Below are 21410 nucleotides of genomic sequence, written 5' to 3' on the forward strand. Positions count from 1 at the left end.
ATCATAGTCACACGTACAATAAAACATGCATGTGGTTATCGCAGCCCCCCTAATTTATCATAGTTACACGTAGATTTACACATACACGTGGTAATCGCAACCTCCCTAATTTATCATAGTTACACGTAGATTTACACATACACGTGGTAATCGCAACCTCCATAATTCATCATAGTTACACGTAGATGTACACATACACGTTGTGTATCGCGACCTCCCTAATTTATCAATTTATAATAGTTACACGTACAATAAAACATACACGTGGTGCATCGCACCCCCCTAATTTATCATAGTTACACGTACATGTACACATACACGTAGTGTATCGCAACCTCCATAATTTATCATAGTTACACGTAGATGTACACATACACGTGGTAAATCGCACCCACCTAATTTATCATAGTTACACGTACATGTACATATACACGTGGTGTATCGCGCCCTCCCTAATTTGTCATAGTTACACGTAGATGTACACATACACGTTGTGTATCGCGACCTCCCTAATTTATCATAGTTACACGTACATGTACATATACACGTTGTGTATCGCGACCTCCCTAATTTGTCATAGTTACACGTAGATGTACACATACACGTTGTGTATCGCGACCTCCCTAATTTATCATAGTTACACGTAGATGTACACATACACGTTGTATATCGCGACCTCCCTAATTTATCATAGTTACACGTAGATTTACACATACACGATGTGTATCGCAACCTCCCTAATTTATCATAGTTACACGTAGATGTACACATACACGATGTGTATCACAACCTCCATAATTTATCATATTTACACGTATATGTACACATACACGATGTGTATCGCGACCTCCCTAATTCCCCATGGCTACACTTACATGTACAAGTACATGTGGTGTATCGCTTAGAATGTAAATATCTTTACACAGTGTTTCCTTTATTAGATAATATGCCATTTAACAGCATGATGTGCATTTGTTTCAGTAATTTTCAATGCATTTTGGAAAGTTAATTGATAATGAATATAAACGTTGATTGAGGTACTCAAATTAATATTAATATCTAACACTTTACCTCACTAAGTAATTGACATTCATGGACGACCCTCTTGCAACATCGTTATACGATATATTCGATCAAACAAGTTTCTAGATTTATTAAAAAGTCAAAGCAATTCATCATCGTATTGCAATAACAGTAAACGTGTAGTTTTATTTGTCAGATTTATGTTACATGCTATTATAGATTCCGGTTGTTTCGCAATAATGTTTGCATATTAGCACGTAACCATTGAAATATTGTCTTTATATTTCTTGTCTGGTGTATAGCTTAATATTTTGTAAGGTAGCCTTTTGGTTCTGTTCTCCTGCCTTGTAGGTAGTCTTAAGTAGGCTTTGTATAGCTTTCCTGTCAACACATCACCCTTATTGCTATTTTGACTCATCTATAAATGGTGTTGCCCTTTCCATCACCATTATTGCTATTTTTGACTCATCTATAAATGGTGTTGCCCTTTCTATCACCATTATTGCTATTTTTGACTCATCTATAAATGGTGTTGCCCTTTCCATCACCATTATTGCTATTTTTGACTCATCTATAAATGGTGTTGCCCTTTCCATCACCATTATTGCTATGTTTGACTCATCTATAAATGGTGTTGCCCTTTCTTTCACCATTATTGCTATGTTTGACTCATCTATAAATGGTGTTGCCCTTTCTATCACCATTATTGCTATGTTTGAGTCATCTATAAATAGTGTTGCCCTTTCTATCACCATAATTGCTATGTTTGACTCATCTATAAATGGTGTTGCCCTTTCTATCACCATTATTGCTATTTTTGACTCATTTATAAATGGTGTTGCCCTTTCCATCACCATTATTGCTATGTTTGACTCATCTATAAATGGTGTTGCCCTTTCCATCACCATTATTGCTATGTTTGACTCATCTATAAATGGTGTTGCCCTTTCCATCACCATTATTGCTATGTTTGACTCATCTATAAATAGTGTTGCCCTTTCTATCACCATTATTGCTATGTTTGACTCATCTATAAATAGTGTTGCCCTTTCTATCACCATTATTGCTATGTTTGACTCATCTATAAATGGTGTTGCCCTTTCCATCACCATTATTGCTATGTTTGCCCCATCTATAAATGGTGTTGCCCTTTCTATTACCATTATTGCTATGTTTGCCCCATCTATAAATGGTGTTGCCCTTTCCATCACTCATCTATAAATGGTGTTGCCCTTTCCATCACCATTATTGCTATGTTTGACTCATCTATAAATGGTGTTGCCCTTTCCATCACCATTATTGCTATGTTTGACTCATCTATAAATGGTGTTGCCCTTTCCATCACCATTATTGCTATGTTTGACTCATCTATAAATGGTGTTGCCCTTTCTATCACCATTATTGCTATGTTTGACTCATCTATAAATGGTGTTGCCCTTTCCATCACCATTATTGCTATGTTTGACTCATCTATAAAATGGTGTTGCCCTTTCCATCACCATTATTGCTATGTTTGACTCATCTTTAAAATGGTGTTGCCCTTTCCATCACCATTATTGCTATGTTTGACTCATCTATAAATGGTGTTGCCCTTTCTATCACCATTATTGCTATGTTTGACTCATCTATAAATGGTGTTGCCCTTTCTTAGGTCAGCAATGGCTCAACACTGAAGTGATCAATGTTTCTATATAGAAGCACTTAGGTCAGTTATGGCGCAACACTGAGGTGATTATTGTTTTTACATACTTACATACCGAGTATTTTTTAAGGTTTGGCTTAACCCTGAGGGATTCATCATCATCATCATCATCATCATCATCATCATCATCATCATCATCATCATCATCATCATCATCATCATCATCATCATCATCATCATCATCATCATCATCATCATCATCATCATAGCCATAGCTATCATCATCATCATCATCATCATCATCATCATCATCATCATCATCATCATCATCATCACCATCATCATCATCATCATCATCATCATCATCATCATCATCATCATCATCATCATCATCATCATCATCATCATCATCATCATCATCATCATCATCACCACCGCCATCATCATCATCATCATCATCATCATCATCATCATCATCATCATCATCATCATCATCATCATCAGCATCATCATCATCATCATCATCATCATCATCATCATCATCATCATCATCATCACCACAACCACCACCACCACCATCATCATCATCATCACCACCACCACCACCACCACCACCACCATCATCATCATCATCATCATCATCACCACCATCATCACCACCACCACCACCACCACCACCATCATCATCATCATAATTATCATCATTGTCAGCCGCAGCAGCAGCAGCAGCAGCATAACAAAAGAAAAACGCATAACAAAAGAAAAACAAAGTCTTGATCCGCTCGGTCATTTACTATGACATGACTTGGAGTCTTGGCCTGCTCGGTCACTTACCATGACGTGAATTGGAGTCTTGGCCCGCTCGGTCATTTATCATGACATGAATTGGAGTCTTGGCCCGCTTAGTCACTTACCATGACGGGAATGGGAGTCTTCATCCGCTCGGTCATTTACCATGACGTCAATGGGAGTCTTGATCCGCTCGGTCATTTACCATGACATGAATGGGAGTCTTGATCCACTCGGTCATTTACCATTACCATGACGTCAATGGGAGTTTTGATCCGCTCGGTCATTTACCATGACGTGAATGGGAGTCTTGATCCGCTCGGTCATTTACCATGACGTGAATGGGAGTTTTGATCCGCTTGGTCATTTACTATGACATGAATGGGAGTCTTGGCCCGCTAGGTCACTTACCATGACGGGAATAGGGAGTCTTGATCCGCTAGGTCATTACCCATAACGTGAATGGGAGTCTTGATCCGCTAGGTCATTTACCATGACATGAATAGGAGTCTTGGCCCGCTCGGTCACTTAGCATGACGGGAATAGGAATCTTGATCCGCTCGGTCATTAACCATGACGTGAATGGGAGTCTTGATCCGCTAGGTCATTTACCATGACGTGAATGGGAGTTGTGGCCCGCTAAGTCACTTAGCATGACGGGAATAGGAATCTTGATCCGCTCGGTCATTTACCATGACGTGGATGTGAGCCTTGGTTCGTTTGGTCATTTAAAATATCTTGAATTGGAACCTTGGCCCGCTTAGTCATTCACCAATGCCTTAAATTGGAATCTTGATCCGCTCGGTTTTTTACCATAACGCGAATGTTAGCGTCAATCTTGTTTGCCACATCCCATGATGCAAAAGAGAGCCCCAATCCCGTTTGCCAGTTACCACGACGCGAATGGCAGCATTGCTATTTTTGGCCACTTACCATGACGCGAAAGGTTGCCTAGATCCGTATGACGCAAATTTGAGCATCGATCCGCCTAATCACTTACCATTACGCGAATGTGGTCCCTGATTCGCTTTGTCACTTACAATGACGCGAATGGGAGCATCGATATGCTTAGTCACTTTGTAGAGATTTTTTGACAGCGTTTATCACAGTAATCCATTGGATTATAAAACAATGGCGTTCTTTATTGCCAAAATATGATCCCTTTATTGGTCAATTGAATGGGTAAATGACAACCAGCGTAGTGTAAATTATCATTTAGTAACACGGGCAACCACTTATCTTAAACATAGCTACATTTTAAAAGTTGCATATGATGTATTGCTTAAAAAGACTCCACATAAATGCATTTACTTCTTTCGTGGACGCCACAGACAACTCATCGCTTTTAGATATGAGATATTAAATATTGATGAACGTGTTACCTGTTGCAATTGGTCTAGTGCGTCTTTTGCAAGGGGATTGTCATTCTTGAATGTTGGGTCAGAAAACAATGCTTTCAGATCAGATAGCCAAACTTTCAAGTCATCGTCAGTAACTTCCAATCCGGGCGCATGGCGAATATTCTTTCCGACATCGCGGACCTTTATGAAATAAAAAAGTAAATGCATCAATGGACGTAAGTCAAATGTATACTAGCTTAACTAGGCGTAAACAAAAGGTCTGTCGTGCATAATTAGAAGTAATCCAAAGGTATGACGCCCGTTAATTGACGAAAGCTAAATGGACGTAAAGTAAATCGAAAATAGACGTAAGGAAAAGTTATGAAGTGTGCACATGGACGTAATGTAAAGGTGCGACGTGCGTAAATGGACGAAGGTAAACAGTAATGAAACGCATTGAAGAGTGTAAATTGATGAAAGGTAACGCATTAAAGACTGTAAATGGACGTAAGTTAACGCATTGAAGAGTGTAAATGAATGTAAGGTAACGCATTGAAAAGTGTAAATGGACGTAAGGTAACGCATTGAAGAGTGTTAATTGACGTAAGGTAACTCATTGAAGAGTGTAAATGGACGTAAGGTAACGCATTGAAGAGTGTAAATGAATGTTAGGTAACGCATTGAATAGTGTAAATGGACGTAAGGTAACGCATTGAAGAGTGTAAATGGACTTAAAGTAACGCATTGAAGAGTGTAAATGGACGTAAGGTAACGCATTGAAGTGTGTAAATGGACGTAAGGTAACGCATTGAAGGATGTAAATGGACGTAAGGTAACGCATTGAAGATTGTAAATAGACGTTAGGTAACGCATTGAAGAGTGTAAATGGACGTTAGGTAACGCATTGAAGAGTGTAAATGGACGTAAGGTAACGCATTGAAGAGTGTAAATAGACGTAAGGTAACGCATTGAAGATTGTAAATAGACGTTAGGTAACGCATTGAAGAGTGTAAATGGACGTTAGGTAACGCATTGAAGAGTGTAAATGGACGTAAGGTAACGCATTGAAGAGTGTAAATGGACGTTAGGTAACGCATTGAAGATTGTAAATAGACGTTAGGTAACGCATTGAAGAATGTAAATAGACGTTAGGTAACGCATTGAAGAGTGTAAATGGACGTTAGGTAACGCATTGAAGATTGTAAATGGACGTAAGGTAACGCATTAAAGTGTGTAAATGGACGTTAGGTGACGCATTGAAGAGTGTAAATGGACGTAAGGAAACGCATTTAAATCGGTCGGTTGGATACCGTATGATACCATTTGATTGCCAGTATTTCGTCAAGGCTGGTAAGAAAATACCATACGATTGAAAAAATATAATAATCAATAATCCTCGTCTGGGAATCTTAAAACAATGACCGAAATGTTTGAATTCACTACGAATATGAATGAAACTTTGATTGTTACGAGAATAATGATAAATTATAAATAATTAAATAAGGTACGTAAAATAAATATCCGCGTTTGCTTGTTCTATTATTTCCTACATCCACATAAGAGAGCCTAAACAGTTGACAAGAAAATCGACAAGAAAATTTTCTTCAAGCAAATTAACAAATTTAGTTGGTAAATGACTGTTTCGATAGAACATCATTATAGATTTGTAGAAATTGAAGTGCTGGATTTGTTCTAAAAACCGATCGCGTCTTATTAGGGAGTATTGTATACAAAAAATACAATTTTATGGGCAAAATTGGCGGGAAAATACGGTAGTCGAAGGCAAAGAAATGATTTCAGACATTAAACAAGCTGTTTTTTTCTGTTTTATTGTTAATTATGGAAAGCTTGGATATAATTTAATTGATTTGATGCAACAGAGTTTTGCATGAAATCGAAACTGTAAACAAAAAAACAAAAACAAAAATATCCCGACCGACCGACCGACCCTATTTTTTTTTCGCCATGTTACCGGAAACACAGATATTTTTTTTTTGCCTTAAGATATGTATATTACATAGAAATAAAAGAGTATTTTAGTGACTTTGTGACAAAAGTAGTTGTCAAACGAAAACAAGGCACTAGTACCTAAAGTATTGTTTTACCAGCCGTAAACTTCATTTATCAACATTTTCATACGTAGATTTAATTTCAATCTAAGCGTATAACCGCCATCAGCTAATAATAAATGTGCTTCGTAAGCTTCTGATGAAGGTTTAAATCACTTAATTATTTAATAAGCCAAAAACCTTATAGTCATTTTGACAATACTTGATTTTCATATAGAAAATTGTTCACTTCTTATTTTAGTTTTATATATATGCATCCTTTGTTTTTCTAATTTTGACTCGTGCATTTTATTCTCCATTTATCGGCACTGTTACTATAGTGGCACAAGCATAAAGGAAGCACACAAATTATTGAACAAACAAAAGTGTATTAAACTCATAACCACGGGTATATTTATGTACATTGAATCAAGATTTACGTAACTGCAGAACATGGTGATACCTAAAAACATTTGAGTGGTCAACATATTTATCTGTCCAATGAGCATGCAGTATAAGTACTTCAAATTTGCAAATTTATTTCAGTTTATCAGCAGTCCGCCGTTATTGATTTTGAACATGTCACTCGCGGGTCCGGGGGGAGGCATCCAGCGCGCGCCCACTCTTTAATCGCCCAAGAAATTAATTTACTATTTCGTACTAGAAATTTGAAATTGTTATTTTTCTCTTGGAGAAGTACACCCCCACCACAACCACCGCCGTGCACTTTAAACCAAAGAAATTCGGTTCGAAGTTAAAATTACAACCCAAGGTTACGCACCCTCTAACGCCAAATTCTGGATCCGCGCCTGCAGATGAACTGGTAGATATACAGTGTCTGACCAACTAATTGGGTACTTTTTGTAGACCATTTAAATGTTATCGCTTGTTCGTATGATCTTATTAGAAATAAATGATTCAGTCGTATCACACCAACTAGTTTTGTTCCTACTAAGTCGTCATATTGCGTTACTGTAAAAAGTAATCATTATCTTATTTAAAAAGCAAATTACTAGTATGCATCACAAAACTATCCTATGAAAGTGTACATGATAATTTTTTGTCATAAAATCGCTGTCTGTGTGTATAACGCATTATTTAGTTTAAAAGAGAAATGCTTTCATTGAAAAGATAAGGTAAATACTATATTCCCGGTTTTATTATATTAAATTGAACCAAATTTACACAATATAACTTCAGTATGCTTTTGTTTAATTGAAGAAATATTGTTTTTGATCAAAACAGAAAATTCAGTGATATACTTTTGTAAATGGAAAAAATATTCAATGTGTTCATCGATTGTCCTATGTACATACAATAATAATAATAATAATAATAATAATAATAATAATAATAATAATAATAATAATTTTGTTAATAAATAAATAAATAATAATAATAATCTTTTGAAATAATCGTATTGACATTCCGTAATTAAGGAAAACAAATCGCAAAGATGATATTCCGATGATAGTAAATGATTTGTTTAAAATATAAATAAGACATATGCTGCATACAGTATAACGAAGAATTTTGCTATTAGTATTAAATCTGATTTCAACTGCAACAAAGGATTATACCAAGGGCGGCTCTAGGATTTGACGTGGGGGGGGGGGGCGTAACATAGGGGAGTAACAGGTTGCCCGGTTAACGCATTGGTTAGCGGACTCGCTTCCCGGCCTAGGCGCATTTGAGTTTGGTTAGTGGTCACCAAGTGGGTTTCTCCGGGTACTCCGGTATCTCCCACAACTGAAGACCACACTCTCGCGCAGCATCGTGCCAACGAGAGTGACTTAGTATAAGTAATCATATTTTTGTTCACAATCGTGAATGTTGTACAATATTAATGTTAAAAAGTTGTGCCCCATCCTCAGAACCGAACATTACTTGGTTTAAAGTGTTGGCAGGATGTGGGTATCAATTCTAATCCGAAAAGGTGCATTTTGGCGTTTTTGATACCTTTTTCTCCTATATGGAAATAAAAACCAACATGCACTTTGAAAGTAAGATGACGAATTTTGTCCTAACTGGATGCTAGTTAGAACCAGCATTTTACTCGTCACAATCAGTACAATCATGATGTTTGAAGAAATTTACCGTTCGAACAGGAAAATCTATTGTTTTAATTTAACATCTGCGCAAAACTTCACATGATATTTTTCATTTGTCCAAATTATTTGAATGCGTGTTTAAAAATAATTTAATAAATCTTTAACAAATCAATGTTATCACTTGTAAAAGAAAACAATAATTGCAGGCAAAAGCAATCAGGGAAACATGAATTCATGATTTTGATCGAGTTAGATCCAACTATTTAACCATAAGATCATTATTTAAATTCATGATACTTTCCTATAAATGCCTCTCTCTCTATTGCACCCTCAAATTTAAAAGATCAATCTTATACCAATTATCAGAATATACTTATTGTAGTTATAATAATTACTGTTTAATGATTTTTTTTAATATGGGAATAACATTTCATCTTCAATTGTTAAAGATAGATCCGACACCAGTGTTGATACATGTACTTGAATTAAGGGATGGAATGGCGTAGTAACTATGACAATGATGAAGCAATACATGTTCATACCTTGTCGCAGATGTTCTTCGGAAAGGACAGGTCAGCTGTAAAATACTGTTGAAATTCGTCAGAGTTGATGTAGACACTTATTATCCCGTTCAAGTCAGTGTCGTTTTCATTGTCCACATTTGCGTAGCCATCTGGAGGCATAAAGCACTTGGCAATATCCCAAGCGTTTACACACCATTTCCTTGCATCGGTGTTCTTCCATGATGGATTTCCAAATCGGTGTGTCTGCTGTATGGCATTTCGGAGCGTATCACAAATGTTATTCGGGCATCGCCTTGTATGAATGTTTAGTTTCGTATTTGGATCCATATGGAATCTGCATCTTCCCGAATTGCAGACTTTATTTCTCGGATTACACGATACAATTTCAGTTATTTTGCAGCTATTGCAGATGCAACCTATATCGATACCTTTCTGGATTTTGTCGGTTACAGTGTTACGATAATCGTTACATTTTACTATAAGGCACGGACGAAAAACACGATCCTTGTGAAAACGGCATTGTCCTGCATTACATATGTTGTTTTTCGGATCACATGGTATAGCTTCAACAATTGAGCAATTCCCACAGAGGTCAGGAAAATGTTGTTTTATTGCCAATTTTAACTTTTCAACGCGAATGTCATCACATACCTTAAAAGCAAACGGTGCCAGTCCTCTTTTGGTGATATTAACAGCAACTGACCCCTTAAGCCAGTTCTGGCTTCCGGGTGTAGGAAACTGTTTATAATATTCATACATTGTTAAAGATAGTCGGGTTACTACAGTGAAAACATTATCCTTAATATTCTATAATTGACATTCGGCAATCTTTGGGCGTTTTAAGTATTCCTCACCGAAACACCAATAAAGGATAAAACCATCTAAAATGGCATTGAACTATTTCAAAATAGTACCTATTTTCATACCATCCACAGATCCCAATTTAATCATGTACTCTATTTATTACACGTTTTCCAGAATTCCACATCGAAATCTGTACCTTTTATGAATAAATGTGTGTTTTTTATAACGAATGACTCTTCACCGCTGTCTATATAAGGCATGTTTATGCTTTCGAATTTTAATTTCGAATTAAAGTCATATTATTTTCAAGCATTTTCAGGCACCAAAATGATTATGTTAAAAACACTAACAATATATCCGTTCTATCAGGAGGTTCGTTATGAATGGTAAAATTCAAAACAGAGCCGCATCTTTCAAATACTCCAGATCACTGTCGAAAAGCGTGATTTTCAAATTCGGTTAAGATAAAGAATAACACGTTCGAGGGTCATTCAAAAAGTAGTTCAAATATTTTTTGCTTATTATTGGCACTCGCACATTTTTATATGGTCGACTGTGGAATGGTGCCACGGAGTACTTAACTAAGTTCGAGCAATCTTCCTTAAATCTTTTTTCGTAGTCACAGACATAATATCGAAGAGCGAATTGATGTTGTAAACTACAATTTGCGACATTGACTTCAATTTAATGATCGGTCCAATCTGGTTGGACGGGTGTACAAGTATGTATAAAATGTTATTGAGGGGATGTCAGAAGTTGTGGCGGATCCGTGTTCTAGTGGTAACACAATTGACTGTCAATCCAGAGGTCGAATGTTCGTTTCCCCTCGGCACCACTTAAAATCGTCTTCTGGAGGGACGTTAAATGGGGGTATCGTGTCACAGTGCTATTCACAAGTGAACGTTAAAGAACCAGGGTAGCTCTAACCAGACTTACATTCTGTCTGTGCACTAAACTCCAAAAACCTTAAATGACTAAATATCTTATCTGGGCACTCGCCGAATCGGCCTTTCTGTGTGCGAGTATAAATAAGAAATTCACCAAAACGTCAAAAGTCCAGCATCTAATTTTTGAACGATTGATAAGAAAGTTACCTGAACGAAAGTTTCATTGGCACGATTTTGCGCAAGAGTGTGGTCATCTGTTGCGGTCTGCGAGGGCGAAAAAAAACCACTTGTCCAGCTTGATGGTCACCCACTTAACTCACATGTTCCCCCTTGGAACAGTAGAACCCCATTCGCCTTTGTTGGATCGCGTGCGCTAGCCTGACAACTTTAAATTGGATTTCAGCAGGCGTCCATATAGTCAAGAATCATATTGGTTGCTTAATTGGTTTGCCTTTCTCACTGAATGCAATGCCAAACACATCGATACAAGTAATTTCGTGAGGTCAAATGATGTAAGGTACCAAAAATTTTTCTTCTTAATGCCATTGGTAGATATCTTCTTTCAATACAACCAACATTTGTATCTTTCAAAAATCGAGCTATCCAAATTCGGACATTTTTTAGCATATGAATCAATCAAATAATCGAAAATTGTAATTTGTTCAGCCAACGTTAGGATACATTATAAAGTCCTAGTTCTGACAGTTAAATCAAAACCTCTCATCACTAATTAGTGGCTATGAAACGTTATCAAAATGTGTTGAGATTAGTTTTTTTAGGGGATTTAAATCGGACATTCATACAAAACAACCATGCTTATAGTATAACATGCATAATGAACTTCCACGTGAAGTTTAAATGTCGTTACGTCTAAATTACTTCCTTGGCGCGTTTACGTGCATCTTCGCGTGGACGTTAATTAAGCATGTTATAATATATGCGGCATTCACAGTGACAAAGAAAATGCTAAAAGCAAGAATAATGAATGAGAATTAATGAATTTAAGTACAGAGGAATTAAGTAGTAACATCGCCACTTTATTAAACATCGATTTATTCCAACAGTTCGTCCAGTTGCTTACGTAAACAAACCATCTTAATACAAAGGCATACACATTTTTATAGAAGCAACACTTTTAAATGCTGATATTTGTTAAGCTTCTTTAAAACTCAACTCCAACTTTTTGTTTTCAAAAAACTAATATTCATTTAACCTAATATACCATTTCCATCGATATCAAATACCGGCATTTAATATCCCAGTTTATGACTGAATGTAAGGGTCATTTTGATTGGTCAGTGAACGTGACCTAAAAATTATGGATACACCCATATTTTCCAAAAATTGATATGGAAACATCCACAATTTCCTAAAATAAATTGAAATGATTGCTAGCTCCCTTCTTTATCAATAAGATTTACTCATTATGTTTGAACAATAACTCCACATTTTCCCTGTTCATTGTGTAGCACGCCCCTCATGCAGGTTTTCCTTATGTCCTCAATTTAACCAAAGTCAGGGCCGTACTGCTAATTTCTGGTAAGAATTTGCACACAAAAGGTAGCTCTCGTTAAAACGTTAAAAGAACAAAGATGCTGTTTGATGAAATGCACATTAGTATGGCTTTTTGTTTCATAATATCAGCCAAGTCATCGGGTTAAGTATTTACATTCCTCCTCATCTGTTCTAAAATATGTAAGATGTTGTTTGATAAAATGCACATAAGTCTGGCTTTTTGTTTCATAATATCAGCCAAGTCATCGGGTTAAGTATTTACATTCCTCCTCATCTGTTCTAAAATATGTAAAAATAGTTTTAAATGGACTAGTTTACGTTTTGTGGGATAATAAATTGCTTCTTTCAATGATTAAACATCAGCAAAGGTTAACATTAGTGCTCTGTCGTAAATAATTATTTTAACACGTTGCAGAAAGAAAAACGTTAGCAACTCTAATGAAAATTGAATTATTTTAGGCTTTTTAACACCAGCACAGCTGTTTAAAGATAAATTATTTTTGGTTTGGAATTGCAAACTTCCGATCAAAGGAATTCGGTTGCTGCTTGGTGTTTGTTCTTAAAAGTAACTCAATCGACGCTGTTTTAACAGTAAGAAAAATTATGTGAGTGAATACCTTTAAAAAAGGCATTGATTAACAATAGCTTAACACTTCAGTTGTCTGATAAAAATGAGCAGATAAAGTATAGAGAGGATGCGAAAACAACTTTTTATCGGGTTTCAATACTGTAGATTATTGTCAGATAACGCTTAGACGCCCAATACAGTAGATCTTTGTCAGATAACTTCGACGAAGTGGCGACTTTTAAAAGACAGCGTTTTGAAATGTTATACAGTGTTCACTTTTTGTGTCCGGGTATATGTATATGTGCCGTGGACAATAAATGTATCGCCTTGATGTGAATTTTAAGCCTTATAGAGATATATTTGTCATCAAACATCATTAACTAACTCTTTGAACTAGCAATGTAATTAAAACAGTAATTGCAGATGTACTTTCAATTTCAACCTCAGTTGTTATTTCAAAAGTAACTAATATACTTCAATTCAGCCTACCATACCTCAACTCAACTCAACTCAACTTTATTCAGTACATAAAGGCCTGCGGCCCGAAATACATACTATAGTATATACATCATTAAATACAATACAATGGTGTCATTGCTTAATACAAATTGTTTACAAATTTCAATCTGCCATTTTTAACAAGTAAAAAATAAATTTTGCCACTTGTCGAATAACAAAACTATTATCTGACTTTAGGAGTCTGTAAAATGCATGTAGGTCAGATCGGCCCGTGTACCAGCTAAATAAAAACTGATTTCTTACAGTAGAGAACCATGGGCATATGAAAAACTCATGAAATTCATATTCTAATAAAAGCCTGTTCTCGTTGATTAAGCAGGACACACATATTCTGTCATTTCTGTCTATGTTAAGATGTCGGCCAACTTCGATATTTAACCGGTGACTTGAACACCTATATCGCGCGAGCGCATGGACAAATTTATGTGACAAGTTTATGGAAAGATATTTTTCCGGATTTAGTAAGGATTTAACATGTTTATATAGATCGCATCTTAAAGATGAATTAACGGTATCGTGACATCCCTGATTCATACAGTCGATTAAGCGAAGTTTAAATTGCGCGTTGAAAGTATTCATGTATAAAGTGGTCCGATTCGTCTCGCTTCATGACGCTAAAGTATGAAATATACGGAGGCAATAATATGATAGTCTACAACACTGTGTCCCTCATTTACTAAACATGTTATATCCCCTGAAGTATCATCATGTAACCTACCTTTTAACAAATGTACATTGTGAATACAACATAGATCGATTAATGATCTACCAAAATTATTTACTCGACCAAGATCTTTATTATTACGCGGTTGTTCAAACGTGTCGCCAACGTAATCTACATGATATCCATACACATTATCTAGGTTATCTGAAGAAATGTAGTCCAGCAAATCTTTAGTTCTTGCGTTAAAATCGCCCGCTAAATAAATGTAACAATCTTTAAATTGATTCTTGATAAACTCTAACCTATCTCCTAGCAATACAATGCCACTTTTCTCGATATATCTATCAGATATAGGTGAACTTTCTGGCGAAACATATACAATGTAGAGTCTTTTATTAAATCAAACATGCTTGACTTAATATAAAGGACCAGACCGTCTTCAAAATCACTACATATTTGACGAATAAGACCCGATTCAACTAAGCCCGATTTAACAAAAACACTAACGCCCCCATTATTTCGAAAACAATTAGATTGATTTGTTCTGATATGGTCAAAGTGGCAATAATTGTGCAAAAAATATCAAATTCACTTTTAAAAATACTCCAGGTTTCAACTAATCCATTTATGTCAAAGCTTTGTAAATATTTATGGATTTCATGGTCATTGGTGTATTTATGTAATCCACATATATTCCATGTACAAATAGATAATATTGTATCGTCATTTGTTGTCTCTGGGCTTCGGCCGCGTCCCTAGTCGATTCCTCCACCGCCGACGGCACCAAGAAGGGTTTCATCCGATGAGTCATTGTCATCCTGCGAAGTTCGACTCCCATCCCGGTATCGTGGCTCGTCGCCTGTAATAGTAATCGGTCGTGTATCCGGAGCCCGGTTTACCGGCAGCCTACGAGCAGCGCCGATGCGCACTATTTGTTTACTTTCCTCGTCATATTTATATACGCTGTCATCAACGATCAGTTTATCGAAGCTAAGCCTTGCGAACCGCCCATCATTGCGCCCTGCCACCAAACGTTTCGAAAGTTCTCGCCTATGGCTCATTACACGTTCTGTGTAGTCCTCGTGCACAGCGTATCCTGAACCTCGGTTGAGTAAAATTCTGGCCTCGTTCAAAATGATATCTTTGTCCTTGTACTTGCCGAACTTCACAATAATACTACACTTATTTCTATCCTTCCCTTTCACCCTATGAGCCCATTCAATCTCAGAATTTTCTAGCTCAGGCAAAGATAAATCATTTTTGATAAAGTTTCTGACTCTGCTTTCGCTCGTTTCCCAATGTTCATTCATGTCGCCCTCGATACCAATAAAACGTAGATTATTCCTGCGTGAGGCCCCTTCAACATTATCCACTTTTATTGTCAAGTTCTTCAGAATTGATTTCATTTCTAAATTTTCAGTTTTCAAGAATTCATTTTCCTTTTGTAAATTACTGATTGTGCTATTTATATCGTCAATTTTACTGTTAATAGACATCAAATCACTTCTCACCTCTGTTTTCATGGTACGTAGGAAAGACATAACATCCTCATTATTACTTCCCGCCTTGGCCTGACGGGCCTTGCGCGCTGGCTCCTTACCCCGACCCCTCGGTGGCGAGAGGTCATAATCCTGGCTACCGGCTACGGATGCGAACGAGAGTATGCTCTGTCGAGTAGCCCGCTGTGACCCTGGGGCAGGCCCTGGTGTAGGTCCCAAATTGAGAAATTGAGTTCCACGTCTCCACCCACCACAAATAGTATTGACCACGCCAAAACAAGTCTTAATAATCCACTACATGCACTTCTAGTCACAAAAATACCCTTCATTTAACACCTCACTTTATGCGGCATCACAAAACATCCAATGCGAGCTCTATACACTGCATTATCTACACCCATTGTTAACTTTTACTGGTTTATAATCCCTGAGCAAAAACACCATTGTCACAAGGTTCGGAAAAACGGCATTTAGCAACGCTGATTGATAATATTTATGCGAAAAGCTACAGAAACAAGCTCAGTAGCAAACCTAAGTCTAAATATCAAAAGGTTACTGTTTATCAAACATTAAACCTAAATGTAAAATTGATTCGATTGGTCAGTGAACGTGACCTTCACAAACATCCGGAGATACCCACATTGACTTAAAATAGATATGTATGCATCCATTTTTACTTATATAACTACCGTTATTCCTATATTTTATTGGTGCACCCATCCTCATTTGTCTAGTAAATGCATATATTATTAGAGCACTCATCAAATATGAACGGAGCGCACATTATGTATAACATTTGTCCACACCGACCATTTTGTACAACAAACTGTTGTCCGCTGCCTTCATTGCCGATAGACAGCATGAACCTTTGGACAAACCTATAGAAATTTGCAGAAAAATAGCAGTTACTATTGAACAAGCCTATAGAAAGTTGCCGAATGACAGCAGGTTCCTAAGGACAAACTTATAAAAGGTTGCCGAGAGATAGCAGGCACTTTTGACAATCTTATAGAAAGGTGCCGAGAGACAGCAGGAACCTTTGGATAAACTTATAGAAAGTTGAAGAGACAGCACGCACCTTTGGACAAGTCTATAGAAAGGTGCCGAGAGACAACAGGTACCTTTGGACAAACTTATAGAAGATTGCCGAGAGACAGCAGACACCTTAGGAAAATCATATAGAAAAGTACCGAGTGGTAGCATGCACCTTTGGACAAACTTAATGAAAGTTGCGACAAAAACAGACACCTTTGGGCAAACTTAATGAAAGTTGTCAATAGATACAGGCACCTTTGGACAAATTATATAAAACCTTGCCAAAAGAAAGCAGGCACCATTGGACAAATTATATAAAACGTTGCCAAAAGAAAGCAGGCACCTTTGAACAAACTCATAGAAAATACAGAAAAATGGCAGTCACCTATACACAAGCTTATAGAACTTTGCCGAGATACAGAAGGCACCTATGGCCAAACTTATAGAGAGTTGCAGAGAGACAGCAGGCACCATTGGACAAATTATATAAAACTTTGCCAAAAGAAAGCAGGCACCTTTGAACAAACTCATAGAAACATGCAGAAAAATGGGAGTCACCTATACACAAGCTTATAGAACTTTGCCGAGATACAGAAGGCACCTATGGCCAAACTTATAGAGAGTTGCAGAGAGACAGCAGGCACCATTGGACAAATTATATTAAATGTTGCCAAAAGAAAGCAGGCACCTTTAAACAAATTCATAGAAAAATGCCGAAATATGGCAGTCACCTTTGGACAAACATATATAAGGTTGCCGAGAGACAGCATGCACCTTTGGACAAAATTATAGAGTGTTGTCGACAGATACAGACACCTTTGGACAAACTTAAAGAAAGTTGTCAAGAGATACAGACACCTTTGGACAAACTTAAAGAAAGTTGTCAAGAGAAACAGGCACCTTTGGACAAACTTATAGGAAGTTGTCGAACGGTAGCATACACTTTTGGTCAAACGCATAGTAAGTTTCCGAGAGATAGAAGACAATTTTAGTCAAATTTATAGTATGTATACTGATAAAACACTTTTCGAAATAGACAAAGTCGGATATATCGTAATCAGAACGTTCTTCGAACAATAACGGACAACGAGTAGTCACAATAACATAGATGTACCATAAGGGCTTCATGCTGTGGTGAAATAGAGCTCCTTAAAATTGAATCGCCAATTTTGTTTTACTAGTTTGTTTTTAAAGATAAGTTTTATCTGTTTTTGAGGTTCGGGTATTAAACGAGTAATGTACAATTTCTCTGAAGAAAATTTAAATACGTTATTGTTCAAAAAGCATTTGCAATTAAAACAAAGAATTGCATTGCTACAAGAATAGGAATAGTTTGTGGTGCCAAAATCACACATGTAAGAAAGGAATAGCTGGTGGTGCCAAAATCACACATGTAAGAAAAGGAATAGCTAGTGGTGTCAAAAACCACATGTAAGTATACATATTGCTAGAACAATACACATTTATTTAGCAACAATGTAATTTAGTGATTAATTTTAAGGATATTCAAATTAAAACTTTCTTTCCATTAACACTTAAGCTGATAAATTAGGCGTAAGTGTATTATGCTTTATCAATTTTCTTTTGCTCGAACCTTGATCTCCTTTCTTCCTTGGGAACAGATCAATATCGGTTAATTGATTTATCGAATTTACCTTAAGATTGAGTTTCTCCTTTAAAAAATGTTTTAGGTTTAAAGTAATTATATTTTAAGTTGTTTGTGAAGACACTCTTTTAAAGTGGATACGTTTCCATTTCGACATTTGACACGGTTTAGTTTGAAGAAACCCCTTCTGATGTCCTTCTCAAGAGGCCAAAAAAAATTGAAAATTCCGGGAAAACTTTTTACTACCTATGTATAGTTGAAAATTCCGGGAAAATTGAAATCCAAATATTATATACATAATTGTGTTTATTGCTCAAATTGTCCATACTGAGTTTAAATCTCCTAATCGTCATCTGACTGGTGAGCTTTCGACAGCATTCAATATAATGAAATATAACCATAAAAAATGCCTGTGTGAACATAATGCAATAAATAGAAAAGTTGCGGGGTAAGTAGGTGACCCAAATGGGATATACGGGGCAAAGGAATCTATATCGGGTGCGAGCGAGGTTCGTACCAGAAAATGGTTTTCTGCGCCCCGTATATCCGTAATTTCGAACCCGAATATGGTTTCCTGCGCTCCTTATATCCGTAATTTCGAACCATTATAGGGTTTCCTGCGACACTTTTCACCTTTTACCAAACTTTGACCCCACGTTGACCTTTTTACTACCTATGCATAGTTGAAATATCACGATAGTCGAACGCAGTTTACTATTCTAGTTAACGTTAAGTTTCGTAACAATTAAACACATGGAATTATATATTATTGTTCAAATGTTTAAAACGATACATACAACGAACAAACAAACCATAGATCCCCGCACTTATCGTACTTTATATAGGAAGTATTCATTAAGTTTATGATCTTTGCTGAGGTGTTTTGGAATAGGCAATTTAAGGTTACAAATACGCATCAGTAGTACTAGTTAGCTAGATAACTCAAAAAGACGGTGTGACTTGCTCAAGTTTGTTTTAGCCCTTTGACAATGGACATGCAGGTAAGCGTTTATGTCTATTAATCAAAATGAATTTTGAAGTAGAAAATGGCCAAACATAGCGTTTCCTTATATTAACGTACCAAGGAAAATAATGTCTGTTATTTTAAATAAGTACTATTATAATTGCGGTTTATTCTCTGTATTTTCTATCGTTTAGTTAAACAGTAACATTTTATTCTGATACATTTATAACATTTATGAACTCGTTAAACGGGAATGATCTCCGACACGAAGCATTCTGGTGCTTGTTCAACTTCTGCAGAAACCCTGCCACGCCTTAGTTTGGCAGAACGCGTGTGCCACTCAATAAGATAGCATTGCTTATGACAGCCTCAAAAGGAAATGTTGCAGAAATAAATGGCAGCCATATTGGAAACAATCTGCTATTAAAAGGCCTTAAACGAAGCCTTAACTTTGATGTAAAACGAATGAATTTGGAACGATGAGACACCTTTTATTTTACGAATCCTGACCTTTTTGATCAACGGAGGTAGCGTAGATTAACAATTTAAACAAACGCGGCCGCCGTCGACAAAAAGTGAAAACTTGCGAAGGAGAAATAAGATAAAAATGAAAGTATAATCACACCAGCGGTCAGGAAACTACACGAAATAAGACGTGTACACAATAGTGAGAGTGAGCATTTGATTTTAAGTCGTAATGGATTATTCAAAGGCAGATCAACCAAATCCAAAATTTGTCACTGCCGGGTGCGGCAAAGTATTCAGTAAATCACATATTTGTTATAATAAAGATGCAATCATAAATTGAATGAATGTTTACCTCTCTTTTCAACAAATGACTATGGAATGTGGTAAATAAACAGTTGCCCATTTTGTTCGGCTGTTAAGTGTCAATTTTTCTGATAAACGTAAATACGCTTGTGAATATTCATTTCCTCCTTACAGAATGAACTGAGTAAAAAGGAATGTCAATATCACATTGTTCGCATATGGCCGAGGAAATGAAAAGTGTATCTTTGTATATCTTTTGTGAAGCGTATGTAAGGCATCTACAGTTTATAGTCACGCTTTTCGCTTCTTGATTACATATATTGAAATAAAATAATACATCATTATTTCTCCTAGATGTATAACTGTAGCATTTTAGTATTAAGTTATGGAACATATATCAACCAGGGTTAATAACTGTTACGATTTCATTTGTCGTTCTGATGTACTCTTTGTTGTTGGTTCTTATAACGATTGAGCGAGTGTTATGCGTTGTATTTCCACTTAGAGTCTACACCGTGTCCAATCGTTTCGAGTTAGCTTATGGTTGAATAACGCTAGTTTATTGTTTATAACCAGCGTTAATACCCGGAAGAATATGACAGGTCAACCACATCATACAGCGTTACAATATTGTTTTTGAAAAGAGACCCTAAATGACAATCTCATAGTTTTAAATTACGTGAACAATATCGAACAGTATCAATATACACTAAAGATAATAGTTTGGCTACGGATAGAAGTTGTCTTACAATTATATGGTCGTGTGTTCGCTGTTTTTGATCTTTTAAAGCTCGTAGAGCATAATTTCCACATAGTGTGTCGTGTTTTCTCGAATAATTTGGGAAACGGAGACATTGTGAAGTAAATATTTTTAAATGGAATGAATTATAACAGGAGGTAATCTTACACATATATTTGTAAAAAAATATCAATCTCTCGGTTACCTACACTATAGCTGGGGAACATGCTTTTAAGCACTTTACTATGACCGCTGATCACATACATACCCGAATTCGTTGACAATACTTTGAGTACAGGTCATCAATCACTATAGTTTGATAACTGACCGCACACGTCCTAAAGCAATGTATGTTTTCAACTGATCATATACCTCCATACTGTTGATTAGAGATAGGGAACATGTTCTAAAGCACTGTATGT

General features: G+C 36.4%; 1 protein-coding gene across 1 annotated transcript; it reads right to left on the reverse strand.

Annotated features, from left to right (window-relative positions):
* Positions 1–2230: 2230 nt before the first annotated feature.
* Positions 2231–10575, reverse strand: LOC128237737 (uncharacterized). Its single transcript, XM_052953319.1, has 4 exons — positions 9436–10575; positions 4837–4995; positions 3580–3646; positions 2231–2493 (listed from the first exon to the last, which is right to left on the reverse strand). The coding sequence occupies exons 1-4, from the start codon at positions 10174–10176 to the stop codon at positions 2231–2233; spliced, it is 1230 nt and encodes a 409-aa protein (XP_052809279.1). The 5' UTR covers positions 10177–10575.
* Positions 10576–21410: the final 10835 nt, after the last annotated feature.

The sequence above is a fragment of the Mya arenaria genome, chromosome 6 (genome assembly GCF_026914265.1).
Source record: "Mya arenaria isolate MELC-2E11 chromosome 6, ASM2691426v1".
NCBI lineage: Eukaryota > Metazoa > Mollusca > Bivalvia > Myida > Myidae > Mya > Mya arenaria.

Coding starts and splice junctions, on each gene's coding strand:
- LOC128237737 (XM_052953319.1), bottom strand. CDS start 10,176: ATGTATGAATATTATAAACAGTTTCCTACACCCGGAAGCCAGAACTGG. Junction 4,996..9,435: donor CGAAGAACATCTGCGACAAG/GTATGAACATGT, acceptor TATTTCATAAAG/GTCCGCGATGTCGGAAAGAA. Junction 2,494..3,579: donor AGACTCCCATTCCCGTCATG/GTAAGTGACTAA, acceptor ACCATTTTATAG/ATGAGTCAAACATAGCAATA.